General features: G+C 35.9%; 1 protein-coding gene across 2 annotated transcripts in view; it reads right to left on the reverse strand.

Annotated features, from left to right (window-relative positions):
• LOC122326632 (potassium/sodium hyperpolarization-activated cyclic nucleotide-gated channel 1) overlaps positions 1 to 15,000 on the reverse strand; it is a 92,630-nt gene that overhangs the window by 46,260 nt on the left and 31,370 nt on the right. For both annotated transcript variants that reach the window (XM_043221693.1, XM_043221694.1), the window contains exon 3: positions 1,735 to 1,896. In XM_043221693.1, the coding sequence (XP_043077628.1) occupies positions 1,735 to 1,896 (162 nt within the window). The remainder of the gene's footprint in view (positions 1 to 1,734; positions 1,897 to 15,000) is intronic.

Raw genomic sequence — 15,000 nt, forward strand, 5'->3', positions numbered from 1 at the left:
TGCCCATTACAGGCCGTCTGCTGATCTCTGCGCACGCTTTCAAAGTGAATGCATAATTTTTGTTAGCGGGAAATCAGAGAAATCTGACTTCCTAAAACAGCGTGACACAGTTGGCCTTGAACTAAAAAAGCCTAATGCTTTTACCAGCACTGCAGTTTGACCTGGAATGTGAGTTGAACTCATTCGAAAAAGCTAGGAGAAGAAGAAAAAAAAAACGATCTTGGCATTTTAACATCCATTTAGCACCAACATGATGTGCGGTGAAAAACTACAGCGAGCCATCTGTCCTGATTAGCTGAACAGCTCTCGTTTGATAAAGGTCAAGTGTAAAATGTTCTGCCCAGTGCTTCTCGGATTTTAACAGTAATGGGACGTGCAAGTCCAAATCTTCGCATGCTAGGGTTATTTAATTTACCTTTTAAGTTTTGGGTTTCGTAAAACATTATGTAGACTAAGTGCTGACATTATTGATGCAATCGGGTTGTGTAAGTAGGTTCGGATGTTTGTTCATAACTTTGTCAAACATATGCAAGTTTGAAACACTAACTGTTATAAAATTCTCTACATTTTACCACTTCTTTGTTGCACCAAAATTGCAGCGGAATTAACGGTAAAAGCCATTGACCTAATACAGCTTATTTTGGCCCAAAACTGCCCACTGGACAGTAAGAGAGAGTTATACTGTAAATTGTGTGATCGGGACTTTTGATTGTCTAGACTCTAGATGAACCAGGCACTTATTATTTCACAGACAAATCAAAAAGAGATTACATTATACTGCTAATTAAAAATCGTGGGTCTACGTGTTATTGAAAACATACAGGGGAATAAACCCAGTAAAATATTACAAATTTGTTCGAATTATTACAGCTTTAAAATGAACGTAACTTCATTTTAAGTTAATTAAGTTAAGTATGTTAAGTTAATTTATCTATTTATTTAAAAAAATAAATGTTTTGTTTTCCTCTGGATTTTAATAAATCAAAATGAACATTTGTGATTTAGAGTGTTTATTTTAGTTTGTTTTTTTTAACATTTCACTCTCTTTACTGTCACATTTGATCAATTCAGCGCATTTTTTCTGAATTAAAAAATATTGATATTTTTTGAAAAACAAAAGTCTTTCTGACCCCAGACTTTCGTAGGATAGCATATATAATTCTGTCTTTGAAATATCTATTTTTTTGTGGCTGGCAAATAATGGCCCCGGCAGAATGGCCCCTAAAAAAGCTATGCTGCAGAGAGTGCTTTCCGGTTTTGTATGCATTATGCATCAGAAAGTCAGTCAGACAAACAACCTCTACACATACTTCGGTTTGATATGGTATTTTATTATTACCATTCTTAGCAGGTGCTCTCTTTGTTCTTCTGTATTTTGCATAAGGTGAATTTATGTAGCGATTAAGTATTTTGCTGTCATAACCAACAAAGCCACTCTTGGGTATGTAAAAGTTGCCATAGAAACGAATAATTTCTAAGTCCCACAATATGAACGTTTCAGAGTAGTTGTCATCTTGTAATTACGGTAATTCTGACACTATGCGAACGTGGCATATATTTACTGTCACTATTAAGTCTCGTAATGAAGAACAGTTAAACATTTAGAGAACATTTTCACTAAATCATTTTCTTGTCCACTGATCAAATAATAAATTTGACCTGATCCAATGTGCAGTTCAAAATAAAATCTGAAAAATGGTTCTGAAAGAGCAATGAAAAGTTTTGAATACTTACAACCATACCGTTTAGCGACACCCAGCAGTCAGGAGGGAAGTCTTGCAGGAGAGGCACCAGAAACTGCAGGCATCCGTCCCAGTGACACAGCAACAACATCATGCCAATCAGATTAAAGATTCTTACCACTGCACTTGCCAGGTCATACGTCATATGAAAAATCTGAAGGAGGAACACAGGGAGACAAAGATGAGTGGTTTTATTAAAGAGCTCTGCACAGGATGGCGTATTGTTGCATAACAAAAAACATTATCTTGCATATTAAACTTCACCCAAAAAAGGACATTCTGTCACCCTCGTGTCGTCTCAAACGCAAAGTGAAATATTATTGATGAAATTCGAGAGCTTTTCGACCCTGCGTAGACAGCAATGCAACTGACACATTCAAGGCCCAGAAAGATAGTAAGTCTACAGAAATCTTTAAAAGTTTTTTTCAAGCTATACTACTTTCAGGGTACTTTTGCGAACACACATCAATTCACACAAAAGAGAAGAAAAGTCGTTATTTTAGTTTTCTTTGCTTACAAAAAAATATTCTTGTAGCTTCATAAAAGCATGGGTGAAACCACTGATGTCACATGGATTATTTTAACCTTACTAAATTTCTGGATCTTGGTAGTTGTGTTGCTTTCTATGCAGGGCCATTTCATGAAAAATATCTTCATTTGTGTTCCGAAGATGAATGAAGGTCTTACATGCTTGAAGGAATATAAGGGAGAGTATTTTAATTTTGGGTGAACTATCCCTTTAAGAAAACAGTAGGTCATGTGACTCTGAAGAGTGATTTAATGGCTGTTGAAAATTCAGCTTTGCCTTCACGATTAAATTAAATTTCAAAATATATTAAAATAGAAAACATTTAAAAGTGTAATAATATCTCACTATTTTAACTGCATTTTTGATCAAATAAATGCAGCCTCTGTGAGCAGAGACGTAGTTAAAAAAATCTTACCAAGTGTAAACTAAACAATAATCTTTCAGCAATTCGTACATATTTTACAAGCTGGCTAATCCGTACAACTCAATCGTACAATATCATATGATATTTGCTAAATCGTACATATTTTACAAATTGCACAATTAGTATGAATTTGTACAAATGATCTACACCTAATCTCACTCACACTGGTGTGTAGACATATTGTACACAATCGTACGAGTGAGATTGTACGAATTCATAAAATGCGTACGAATTGGTCGCGAGATAGCATTGAATATTGTGCTGCATGTATGTACATTTTGTTATTGTTTTTCTCAGCCCACGTGGCTTCGTGATTTATTAAACAGGAAAGTAATTTCAGAGTTCAGAGAAAGTAATTACATTTTGATTTTTATGTATAACATGCACTGATGAACCATGCACAATAAAACCAGTGACGTATTAAGAAAGTAAATTGGCTACATTTTGATTTCATTTCGACTATAACAACTCAACTTAATTGTAAAGCCGAAAAGCTTCTAGATACGCCTTGTAGTCAGCCTTGTGCGCTGCTCTAATCGCCCTGTTCTTAATAACCATTGTTATGTTGTATCAGGATCGCAATGTAGACAAAGCTGAGAATGTCATGCCTTTTCACCTCTTCGTAGATTTATATTGCCAATAATGCAGCGAGACGAAAGCAAACATCACAGGAGCACTGCGTCTCGCAGAATGACGAGTCACCGCCCTAAAGGATTCAAAACTATTATTCTCGACCCCAAAGACAATAGTCAACACGAGAAGAGATGTGTTATCCATCTCATCTCCGCCTACTAAAAGGTCTGATACTTAATAGCTCTGCAGCAATAAAACTGCAATGGAAAAGGCTGTTCTACAATCTGCAGCAGTTCTCAACTTATTTTGCTTGAGGGTCCAGAATTCACATTAGACACTGAGTGGGAACTCAACATGATTCCACATCATATAAAAGTCACTACAATGTCTGAACAAATCTTGAGATGTTTTTCATAGGACTAAGCAAAACCAGCTTAAGCCTGTTTAACTGCAATGGTCCCAAAAATAAGCAAAATAATTAACTTGGCGTGGACCAAATGGGAAACTTGACAATATATCAGTTCCGAAGTGTGATTTATCACGCTGGAACAAACTTTGGGCCAAACCTTAAAATATTTACCATCAAGTGAACCAAAATGCACTCATGTGGTTTCAAAAAGAAGCTTTAACATCAATGGAAGTGCTTACTGAGAACTGAGGTTGTTTGAGGAACCCGAAAATGTTTTTTTATGGAATTCACTTTTTCACTTAATAAAGGTTATTTACTAGAATTGATGCTCTCATGAAGAACTATATGCAGCCTTACATTACGCAAAAGGTTTTCAATTAGTTCACAAAAGGTTCTTTGTGGTTTAATCAAATTTTCTTAAAAAGAAATGGTTAAAAACTTTTTTTTTTGAAACCTTTATTTTTAATGTACCTTTGGCATAAAAAAATATATTCTTTTCCCTTTCATAAACAAGCTTATTGTGCTATCCTTAGCATGCACAATTTTACGGTAAGTTGCTTTTCGTAATTTGCATTTAGCATCGTCAGAGCAGACCTGTTACTTGTTTTGGTCACGACCCACCCGTTGAGAACACTGTTTCAGAGGTTTCATTGAGAATGCCACCCACAGGCACTTACGTGTAACATTAGGTTGCCTTACATGTGATTGCAAAAAACCTCGTAGTGGACGCCTGAGATATTTGCATGCGTTTTGAGCCAAGATAGATTTGGTTTATGTTTCACAAGAGCAATACTGCCAAGAGAAGGAGAGGAGAGAGGGAGATACAAAACAGGGGACATGGCCTGAAATGGTATGAGATTACATATAAACACGGCAGATGATTAGTCATATGCAAACTACATTGTGCGCTGGCACAACAGAGACTCGGAGGGGTGAAAGGCTTTGAATTCCAAAAAAATCAATTCAGGCTTGGCAAGACGGAAGCGGTGGCAATTTTAAATGGAGTGAAATAATGCTGAGCAATGGATAGGGGGTTAGAGGAAGTGTGTGTGTGAGAAAGAGATACGCATTTATTCTTGTTTTGTTTTGCTGTTTATTCGTGTAATCGACCGAAAGAGACTGCGCTTGTTATATAAATCACAGTGACTCTTTTTTACATTTAGACTAACACAACTTCTGTTAGTCTAAACTAACTATTTACAACAATATAATTGCATTTTACTACCATAATAGGACACACTGCTTGGTGAAACAAGATTTTCAAAGTGTAAAAATGTATGGCAGCGCTTGATTTCATCTATTACCAATTGAACGAATTGTAAAAAGTGGTTTGTAAAATAAGAATTTGATCAAGAACATTTTTTCCATGCATTTGTGAACACAAAAGACTAGAGATGTATATGAAACAATTCCTAATTTAATTATGTTTGTTTAAATAAAAACTAATTTAATTACGTACATATCAGTTCAGAAATTTTTATCAACCCAGGCTCATTAGAAAAACGTGCACGTGGTAGCATTTTTGAAAAATTATGTAAAGCTTGAATATATATCTTGCCACACTTTATTTATTTGGTTGATGTACGTACATATCAGTTCAGAAATTAATTGTTTATGCTATTTTTTATTTCAAAATAACAAAAATGTAATTTTAGCTTGTTCCAAGAAGTCTTTATCGGGATTTATTTCATGAACCTGAGCGATTTGCATCGAATGTGTAGAGAACCACTACCAGGTTAGCTACAGAGCATTTTTACTACACCAGAAAAGGTATGCAAACAGAGCTGGTAATGTGATTCAAAAATCTAAATATATTTCTTAGCAAATCATGCACTACGGTAAAAGTGTTTTGAGATTATTAGTCTATTTGGAGTCTTTATTAATCGATACTCTCCCCCAAAATCATAATTTGTGTAACAATCGTTGGTGTTTTACTGCCACTAGTGTAAATTTCAGCTGGAAAGTACATTAAAGTGTATGTATAGTTGAATATTTGCATTTTGATTTCATATTGACTTTTTACATCACTGCTCTGAAATATATTGACATTAAAATTCTAGTCTGAAACTCCAAACTCTTTTAACATCAACTCCTACAGCTTGATCATTTGAATTGGTCAGTTTCATCCAACATGAATAAAGAGACAGATCCTGTTGGTTAATCAGACGAGTTCATGTTATAGCACAGCATGCGCGTCCATCGTTAGCGAACGGCACGGGATAAAAGGTTTCAACGGCACTGGCTCCGAACAAAGCTGATGTTCTCTCCTGAACGCCTCCATGGGCACCCTCGCTAATTCAGCCATCCCTCATTTGCATGAAAAGCCCATTAACTCCACACATCACTCAGTTTCTTTTCTATCCGGCCCAGTTATTTCATTATACAGCCCTGGCCGGAGAAACTCAATACTTACCCCCCCAAAAAAAGATCTCTACTAATGTTTTTCCCAGCTCCAGTGGTCACTGGTTTTGCATGATAAACCCTGAATTGCGGTGGATATTTCCCCTGCCAAATTAAGGCAGGATTTGAAGCTGAAGGTAATTGTTATCTATTTTTAAGTCGATGGGATTGCTCTTGCACTCCGCATACGGCTGGAATTACTAAGGTGTGAATCTGATGGCGTTTTAACAGCCGCTTATGGTATGGGCCTGAACGCTGCGGTGATGGGTTAAGTTCATTTTATGCTCCACAAAACCCACAGTGAGATCTGGTGACCTTTTGTAGTCTCACACTATTTTTGAGTTATTGCAAAGAAGCCGAGGCGTCATTGTGAGTTAACAGAACAGACTGCCCAAACTGTCTCTGCGAATTTCTCTCGGAGTTTGATGCTTGCAATGTGATACAAAAGTACTTCTTCATGAAATACAGAGGCCGCCGAATTTCTTGTCATCACAGATGTATTTTGCTCAGATGAGAACAGATGCTTTAAATCTATGTGTAAAAGATTACTGTATGTCCCTTATTTGTGAATAGTCTAATCAATATGTAACTTTCCTCATGTCCATTTCTTGTCTAGTAAGCAAGAGAATGTGGATGGGGAAAATCCTGCTCTATATCATTTCTGAAACTGAAGAAGCTGAAAAAAGCTGCCTTCATATTCCTGGATTCAGATTTGAATTCAAAGTTAGATTCACTTCCTATCTAAAGAGATACATACACAGATATCATTTGTGAGTTGGTTCCTTTAAAATTCTAAACATTCTAGCTTTGTGTTGTTTTTTAAACATTGCTTTAAACATTTCTGACCAGCTCAGCATAGCAACAGCGTCTCAGCCAATGGCATGCGTTTGGGATGCGGTTATCTCTTTATTTAACAATGGCAGGTGGAGTTTTTTTTTTTTTTACCTGTTTAAAAACCAAATTTTTCAATATTCAATTTTTACACAGAAATAGCACACTTCACCTTTAAGTTTCTGTGAGAAAAAAAATGACAGAGAATATGGCTTCTGAACAAATCCTGCGGCACCTCCTGATTTAAAGCTGTAACAGTCACTGAGTTGTGAGGTCAAGAATATTGTCAAAACGCATTAACCTTCAAATTGGCCTGAGGGAATTTCTGTATCTTACATACACATGACTAGCATTTATCTATATTGGATTTCCTAGGCTTGCAAATACACCTCATGGGACTGACACGCAATATCAGAAAGTGCTGACATGTGAAAGATCCTCATTGCCAATGAATCTATCCAATCTGAAGTCAATATCCACAAAAAGGCCCAGACACAATGTTTCTTTGGATTAGGATTATGGCTAACTAAAGATGCATTACACAAGTATGCAGAACAGACACTAATGCTTAGCCGATGAATTGCAAGTGTCTTGTTAAACAACTCTTGCATTGCTCTAGCGGTTACAAGACTCAATACTCAAGGGTAGGATAGAGTTGCAAGATAGAGAAGCAAAAGTGTTGTAATTCAGGTAGCTAGCTATAAACATGTTGACAATGTACTGTAGCTAACTTTAGCTTTCTCTGCAAGATTATCAAAGTATTGTTCCGCCGTGCCATTATCCTACCTGAAGTAGATAATTGGCTGTACAAGTAGGTTATTTATGCTAATGTCTGAAGCAATGGCAATGTAATCCATACTTGTTTGCTTAAGAATTCTCTGACACATTTTGAAAAGCAAACTCCATCTTGGAAGATAGAAGTGTCTGTGTTCACATACTGCAGCTTAGCATAGATCATTGGCCATTAGCATCTCGCTCCAAAAAATTACCAAAGACAATTACCAATATTTTTGGTAACTTGACTCTTCTGTAGTCACATCATGTACTAAGGTCGACGGAAAATGAAAAGTTACGATTTCCTAGAACAATATGACTAGGAAAGTCATGTACTGTACCATGGATGCAGCAGGCACAATGATATTACACAGCACCTGAAAATAGTCTCCAGTATTTTCAGGAGCTGCGTATTATTATTGTGCCTGCTGCACCCATCATACGGCATCAAAGTTTCTTGATTATTATGCTGGAATGAGAATGTAGTTCCTAGCCATATTGGCCTAGAAAATCACTACTTTTCATTTTCTGTCTTAGTGCATGATGTAACTACATGTTAGTCAAGTTTTAAATCAGAAAAATATCTAAACTCTTTGGTCATTTTTTGAGCGAGACGCTAATGGTCTAATCAGATTCAATGAACTATGCTAAGCTGCAGCTAAATATACTACCGCCAGACCTGAATGGCTGAATGGATTCGAAAAGGGTAAAACTCAACAATTTAACTCAGCGGGGGAGTTGGAAAATTGTGAGTGTTCCTAGGCAAAAAGTCTATGTTTCAGTCATACAGTGGTTGCAGGAGATTCGCCATTGGAGAGTTACTGAGATCCCAAACCCCATTCTACCCTTGAACATAGCAATTAACCCAAGGTTGCTGCAATGGGACCATTTCAGTGATTGTTTTCCTGTAAGTCACATTGGATAAAAGAGTTAGCTAAATTATATTAGCAATTTCAACATACACAATAATCACATAATAGCTTGAGGATATTATTTTGGAGTTTACCTAGAAAATAATGTGTGTTACATGTTTGCCTTCAGGTCTTTGAACTCTAACATACAATGGCATTGTGTAGAGGTGAAGCACTATGGGAATGCTAACCATCAACACTCAATTGATGCTCAAGGTTACTGATGGAAGGGCACACAGCACTTAAAAGATCAGACCACCAGCGTCAGATAACCCCTACCAGGCTCTGCCATGGACACGGATCGAATAATTGAGTCAGCCCAAGGCATTCTGCGTTATTGTCCACCAGGGAAAAATCATACATGTGCAAGGTATTAGTTTTGTCTCCACAACACGCTGCGTGATTTGAGGTATTAATTTGAAGATGCTCAATCCCTAAACCTACATGAACAACAGTAATAGTGAATCTTGCTTTATAAGGAGTAAAAGAAAGAATACAGACTTATACATGAGTTGTTTAGACCAGGGGTTGAAACCCTGGTTTGAAAATGCCTTAGTTTCCTTATTCTACTTTGCATATAATTGTAAATGTAAAATGTGATCAGCTTGGTGAGAAACTTTAAAGCAGCAGATGAACAAGTCAAGCTGAGTAGGAGTAATAGACATAAAAAGCGAAGTAGTTTACAATGCTAATAAGTAGGCAATAGAAACATGGGCAGCTGAGTCAAGCGGAGAGTTCGGTGAATGCCAGAGCAAGCCTCGGGCACTCTGTTCTTACTTACTATCAACTTGCTCTCCTTCTCAAACTAGTTTGTTTTTGTCTCTGTTCTCCTCTCAGTAATGTTTGGAGGCAGATTCCTGTAGTTGGTGATTTGATTGTGTATCAGTTGCATTCCCCAGTGATGGTGTTGTCTCTCCTGGATATATAAACCCCAGTGGGGTTTAAATTGTCCCACTGTGCCCCCAGTGCCTCATGGGAAGTATGATCAGGCTTATGAGAGCAGTGCAACCCAAGGCCAGCGTCTCTCAGAGGAATACAAACTGATGCATGTATATACACACATAGTTTTAAGTTTACTTTGAGTACAAAAATTGTTTATGTCTATTTTTTTTAGTTTATACTGAGACTATACTAAAAGTGAAGTTATAAGTTTACTGATAGTAAATTAATTACACTTTGAAGTATAATCTCAATAAACTACTAGTTTTATACTTTACATCACACTACATACTTTTTTAAAACAAAAAAGCTGAAAAAAAATATTTTTAAAAGTCAATTATACTTAAATGTCATTTTACATTTCTGAGAAGTACATAAAAAGTATACTTTACCATTTTTACCAAAAGAAGTATAGTACTAGCACACTTGAATAAACTTCTTTTTCATAAAGGCATATATACCGTAAATTCTGGACTATAAGCCGCTACTTTTTTCATAGGTTTTGAACCATGCGGCTTATACAAAGGTGCGGCTATTCTGCAGATTTTTTCCCGCCGCTAGGGGCGCTCTAACCGGAATTAGAATCAAAACTAAGACAAAATAAATGCAAAGAAGAATACGCTAGTTCAAGAAGAATACGCTAGTTCCTCTTTAGCAGATATAAGTCGATAGAAGCGGATAGAAGGACGACAAATGACCAATCCTGTCAAACTCTATCTTTTCAAATCCTCACCCCTTCATCATGGAACCCACACGAAGAAGTTCGTATGATGCAAGTTTTAAGTTGAAGGCCATCGATCTCGCTATACAAGAAGGAAACTGCACTGCTGCTCGGAAGCTTAGCGTCAATGAGTCTATGGTGAGACGCTGGAGGAGGCAGCGGGAAGAGCAAAACTTTTTAAATAGAGCGGATGCGGCTTATATGCAGGTGCGCTTTATAGTCCAGAATTTACGGTATTATCTTTTATTTATTATCTTTCTTCTTTTGCTTACATATGTACCGTAACCATCATTAGTACAAAAAATTGCACATTTTTCACAGAGAACTTATTATCCAACCAATTATCCAAAAATATGGTAAAACACGGTTGCTGTGTCACTTATAATAGTAGCAAAAACAGCATAATTTCGAGAGGTTCGTGCTGTGGATTTAACCAGAACAGCAGCAGAAACATCTACATTTGTTTCATGGTAAATTGATGTTAATAATGTAATGTAGTTTAATTTACAGTACATGCTGAATGTTCTGTAGAAGCATAAGAGACATTTATGTTCACTTATACTGGTGATTTAATTTGTAATTATGCTTTTTCCGATTCAGTAACTGTGATAAGTGTTTGCATGGGTTCTGACCTGCAGTTTGTGCAGTGTTTAATCATGTTACTGTATAATGTAACCATTCAATAATAGAAAAAAATATATATAAAATGGCTTTGCAAATGGAGTTTATTCTAGAACAGATAAAATAAAATCCAATCAGTTTATTAATGAATTTTTACCCTAATAATCATTGGAAAAATGTGCCTCAACCAAAATCTCAGTCCAAAAATGTTCCTATACATACAAATCTCTGCAGTTTATTGCTGAAATTAACATTTGTGGGAGAACAAAATATGCAACTTTCATGCCAATTATGAATATGGGGAAGATTATCAGTCAGTAAAGGCTCAATTTAATGTGGTTCCATGCACAATACTATGTTATGATCTCTAAGCAATCTAACCACAGTGTATGGTTTGTAAACATTTGCATGGCATTTTTTGTAAAAATAACCAGCTCTATATGCATTTTTATCTCACATTTGCTTTTGTAAACATTATCGGTTTAGTGTAGGTTCTAATCTACAGTATTCAAATGTGACAAGGCATTCACTTTTTCACACTACTAACCAGACATTTCCAAACTGCCACGATATGTCCAATGACCAAAGTAAGAAAACATGGCAAGATTGTTCATTTGCTTGGGATTAAACTGAACGTGATAACTGAAATTCGAACGTGTCGCAAAACGTGCCAGAAGCACCATAATATCCCGTTTCCCCAAAGAGCCTGGGTTGCACATTTTACTAAAAATCCTGCTGACCGCAGCGATCTCTCATTTATTCCTATGCAAACCTAATGAACTGCAGCTCTGCAGGAAACGCTGCTCAAACTCCATAGTTTCTCTTGTTTTCCTCTCTATTCGTCTTCTCGACCTCCTTCTGTATCTCCACAGTCTTTCTTTCTCTCCTCCCACCGCTGTCTCTGGGAATGGCTCGGGCAACAGCAGTGATACAGTAGAGGCTTCTGTAACTCTATTAATCTGCCCGTGTGAGAGATACTGTAGCGGTGTACAGTGCGCCAGGGCTAAAATTAGCCCACGGCTGTGAGGCCTGATGTTTCACAGCGCCCTGACCCATCACCATTCCAGCACTATCTCACATGCACGCATGCTTAGTACACTCACACACCGCTAAAACATACATATCTTCACAGGCTGTATCTGTAGTAACATATATAAAGAATCGCTCTCACACAGATGCAAATCTTGAGAACGAGATTAACACTTTCTAAGTGGCAAATGCAAGTAGCAGTGTACTGTAAAGACAATTGAACTATTTAAATGTTAATGTTGTTGTAATAGATTCAGTTTTACTGAGATACAGAAACCCGTCTAAATCCCAGAATGCATTGCAACAATTTAATTTAATGTGGCACATGGAAATGTCAACTTTGTCATAAATGTGATGTAATATAGTGCAAATATGCATTGCATTATTAACATTGCCACAAGGGGCATTATAGTGAGAGTATGGTCAGATATTGGCATGGCAGAACAAAATGCAGAAGCATGCTGAGAAAACTAGTTAAAGTTAGACATTAAACTTTAAAAACTGCACTGCGGCAAGGTCAGTCATCTTTTTAAATTTTGTGTTAAAATGTGCATTGTATTTTTAGTATTGCCACAAGGGGCGCTGTTGTAGCAATTAGTATAAACATTCTTTTTATAGGGTTAGCTATCGTCATTATGGTGCAAAAGTTTTGCTGACAGAACTAGTTAAAGTTACATAATGCAAGTAGCTACCTGAATAACATTAAGCTTAATGGAACAGACCCTGCTGAAAAAACAGCATATGATTGTTTAGGTAAGCTTTGAAGCTGGCATGCTGGTTTAAGATGGTCCTTTGTTGGTTTATGCTGGTCATGTGCTAGCAAAGGACCAGCAAAAACTAGATAAAGGACCAGAATAAACCAGCTTAAACCAGCATCTCAGCTTCAAAACATACCTAACCAGCATATGCTGTTTATGAATCTAACGTTATTAGGGTTTGAGAATTGAGGCTGCGTATGTACTAGTCTACTACAAGAACATGCACTTGTAGTCCATAACTAGTATATCAGTCAAGCGTTTACATACTTGTGTGTAAAGTATGCAGTCTAAAGTTGCACATAGTTAGACAAGCACAGTGCTAACATCATACACTGACACAAAATTCAAATAAACTCACTCTCTCTTAACACAAACGCACATAAACAGATTGAAGCTAACAACATCTAAGGGTTTAACAGCTCCTTTAGGACCCAGAAAATACATGAAAAAGGGAAAAAGGAACAGGATTAACATGAAGATACACGTTAGCCTATTAGCATTGCTAATGTTTCACAGATCTGGATGGATACAGAAACCATGACAGCCGCCTGGGTGCTATTCATCAACTAAACATCAGTAAAAAGAGACACAGTGGAAGGGAGCAAGCAGACTGTGTACAACAGTGATCATAACTATGATCAAAACAGCATTAGCTTTGCTAACGTTCAACTCTGTTAGAGTCTAGTAGTTTCTGGCAGATAATAGAATATGATTTTAATATAGTATTTCTGTGCCAAGAAGGAATTTGCCTTCTTTCTTTATTTGTATATTAGCTGAAGCCTATACACACAGTATAACATGATATAACAACCCAGGCTAAATTATAATTTCACGGACAGTATATTAATAATAATTACTTATTTAAAAATTAATAGTTATTTTGATAAAGTTCCTTGCACAATTTTATGATCTCAAAATGCTTTTACCTAGAGTATGATTTATACATTTTTTCATGTTTTTCTCACATACCAGCTCTGTTAGTATGTAAACTTGCTCAGAAGTTCACTTAGTACAGCATTACATTTTTAATGCTTAGTGCTAGGGTAATATTATTTTGCATAAATGACTCCACAGGCATGTTTTCCCATTGAACCTGGGTTGCAATATAAATATCACGGGAAAAGAAGAGATAAAAAGAGACTTGTGGGTTATAAAGATAAAGAAACATTCTGATTGTCTCAAGCGGATTTGCGTATGTGAATCTCTAATCCTCATTACAGAGTTTATTAGTCAGTTCCTGAGTGGGGTTCACAGATGCTAACAGAATTATCTTCATCATTATAACAGCTCTGTTAAAGACAATGCATTCATGCACAGTTCACAGTTTAAACATTTCTTATATGTATCTAATCCAGTACTGCATGCTGACATGGCTTCTGTCACTCTAATTTGACATTGTTTATATGGATAACCTGTATTAAAGGTTATCAAGGATTAACAGACTAACTTGCTGGGATTAAAATCCACGACTGAACTCATTACAATGACGAAGAATGAAAATAGTGCCAGGCTATTTATATATATATATATATATATATATATATATATATATATATATATATATATATATATATATATATATATATATATATATATATATTCTAAAATATAAAATCTCTGAAATCTTGATCTTGGAATTTTTCTTTTTCTTTTTAGCAACTATTTAAATGCTACTATTTAAACTATTTAAGTGATTTATATCACTATTTTAGAATTTATATATTATTACATATTAATACTATATTATGATTATATATTATTTATATACACTACATGTACTCGACATGTCAAAGTTTATAATAATTATGAGTTTTTAATGTTAAATTAAACATTAAATCCTCACCAAGTGGTCTGAGATACAGAAAACAGTAATACTGTGAAATATTATTACAATAAAAAAAAAATTAACTATTTGAACATATTTTAAAATGTATACTGAAAATTCAGCTTTGCCATCACAGAAATAAATTAAGCTGAATTTTCAGCATCGTTGCTCCAGTCTTCAGTGTCACATGATCCTTTATAAATCAAGCTGACACTGATCACATGTATCTGTATTAATGTTAATATTTAATTAACAATGGTAATCTCAAAATACACTACTACTTAGAACAATATTGGTGGTATAGCATCATGTTGATGTGTTCGGCATTATGCAGCCATGTTTTGCTTACCGATTTCAGGCTAAGATGCATCTTGTTTAAGAATCTTTACACACCCTAACAAGCTAAATGAAGTGGAAGGGCTTTGCACAGAAGAGGAAATGTGACTCACTGCGTTTGCTTTGAGGGGTTTTCACTGTTCCAGAGGAAGAGGGCTTTTTACAGTTTGCCTGGCAA

The sequence above is a fragment of the Puntigrus tetrazona genome, chromosome 21 (genome assembly GCF_018831695.1).
Source record: "Puntigrus tetrazona isolate hp1 chromosome 21, ASM1883169v1, whole genome shotgun sequence".
In the NCBI taxonomy this organism is placed as follows: Eukaryota; Metazoa; Chordata; class Actinopteri; order Cypriniformes; family Cyprinidae; genus Puntigrus; species Puntigrus tetrazona.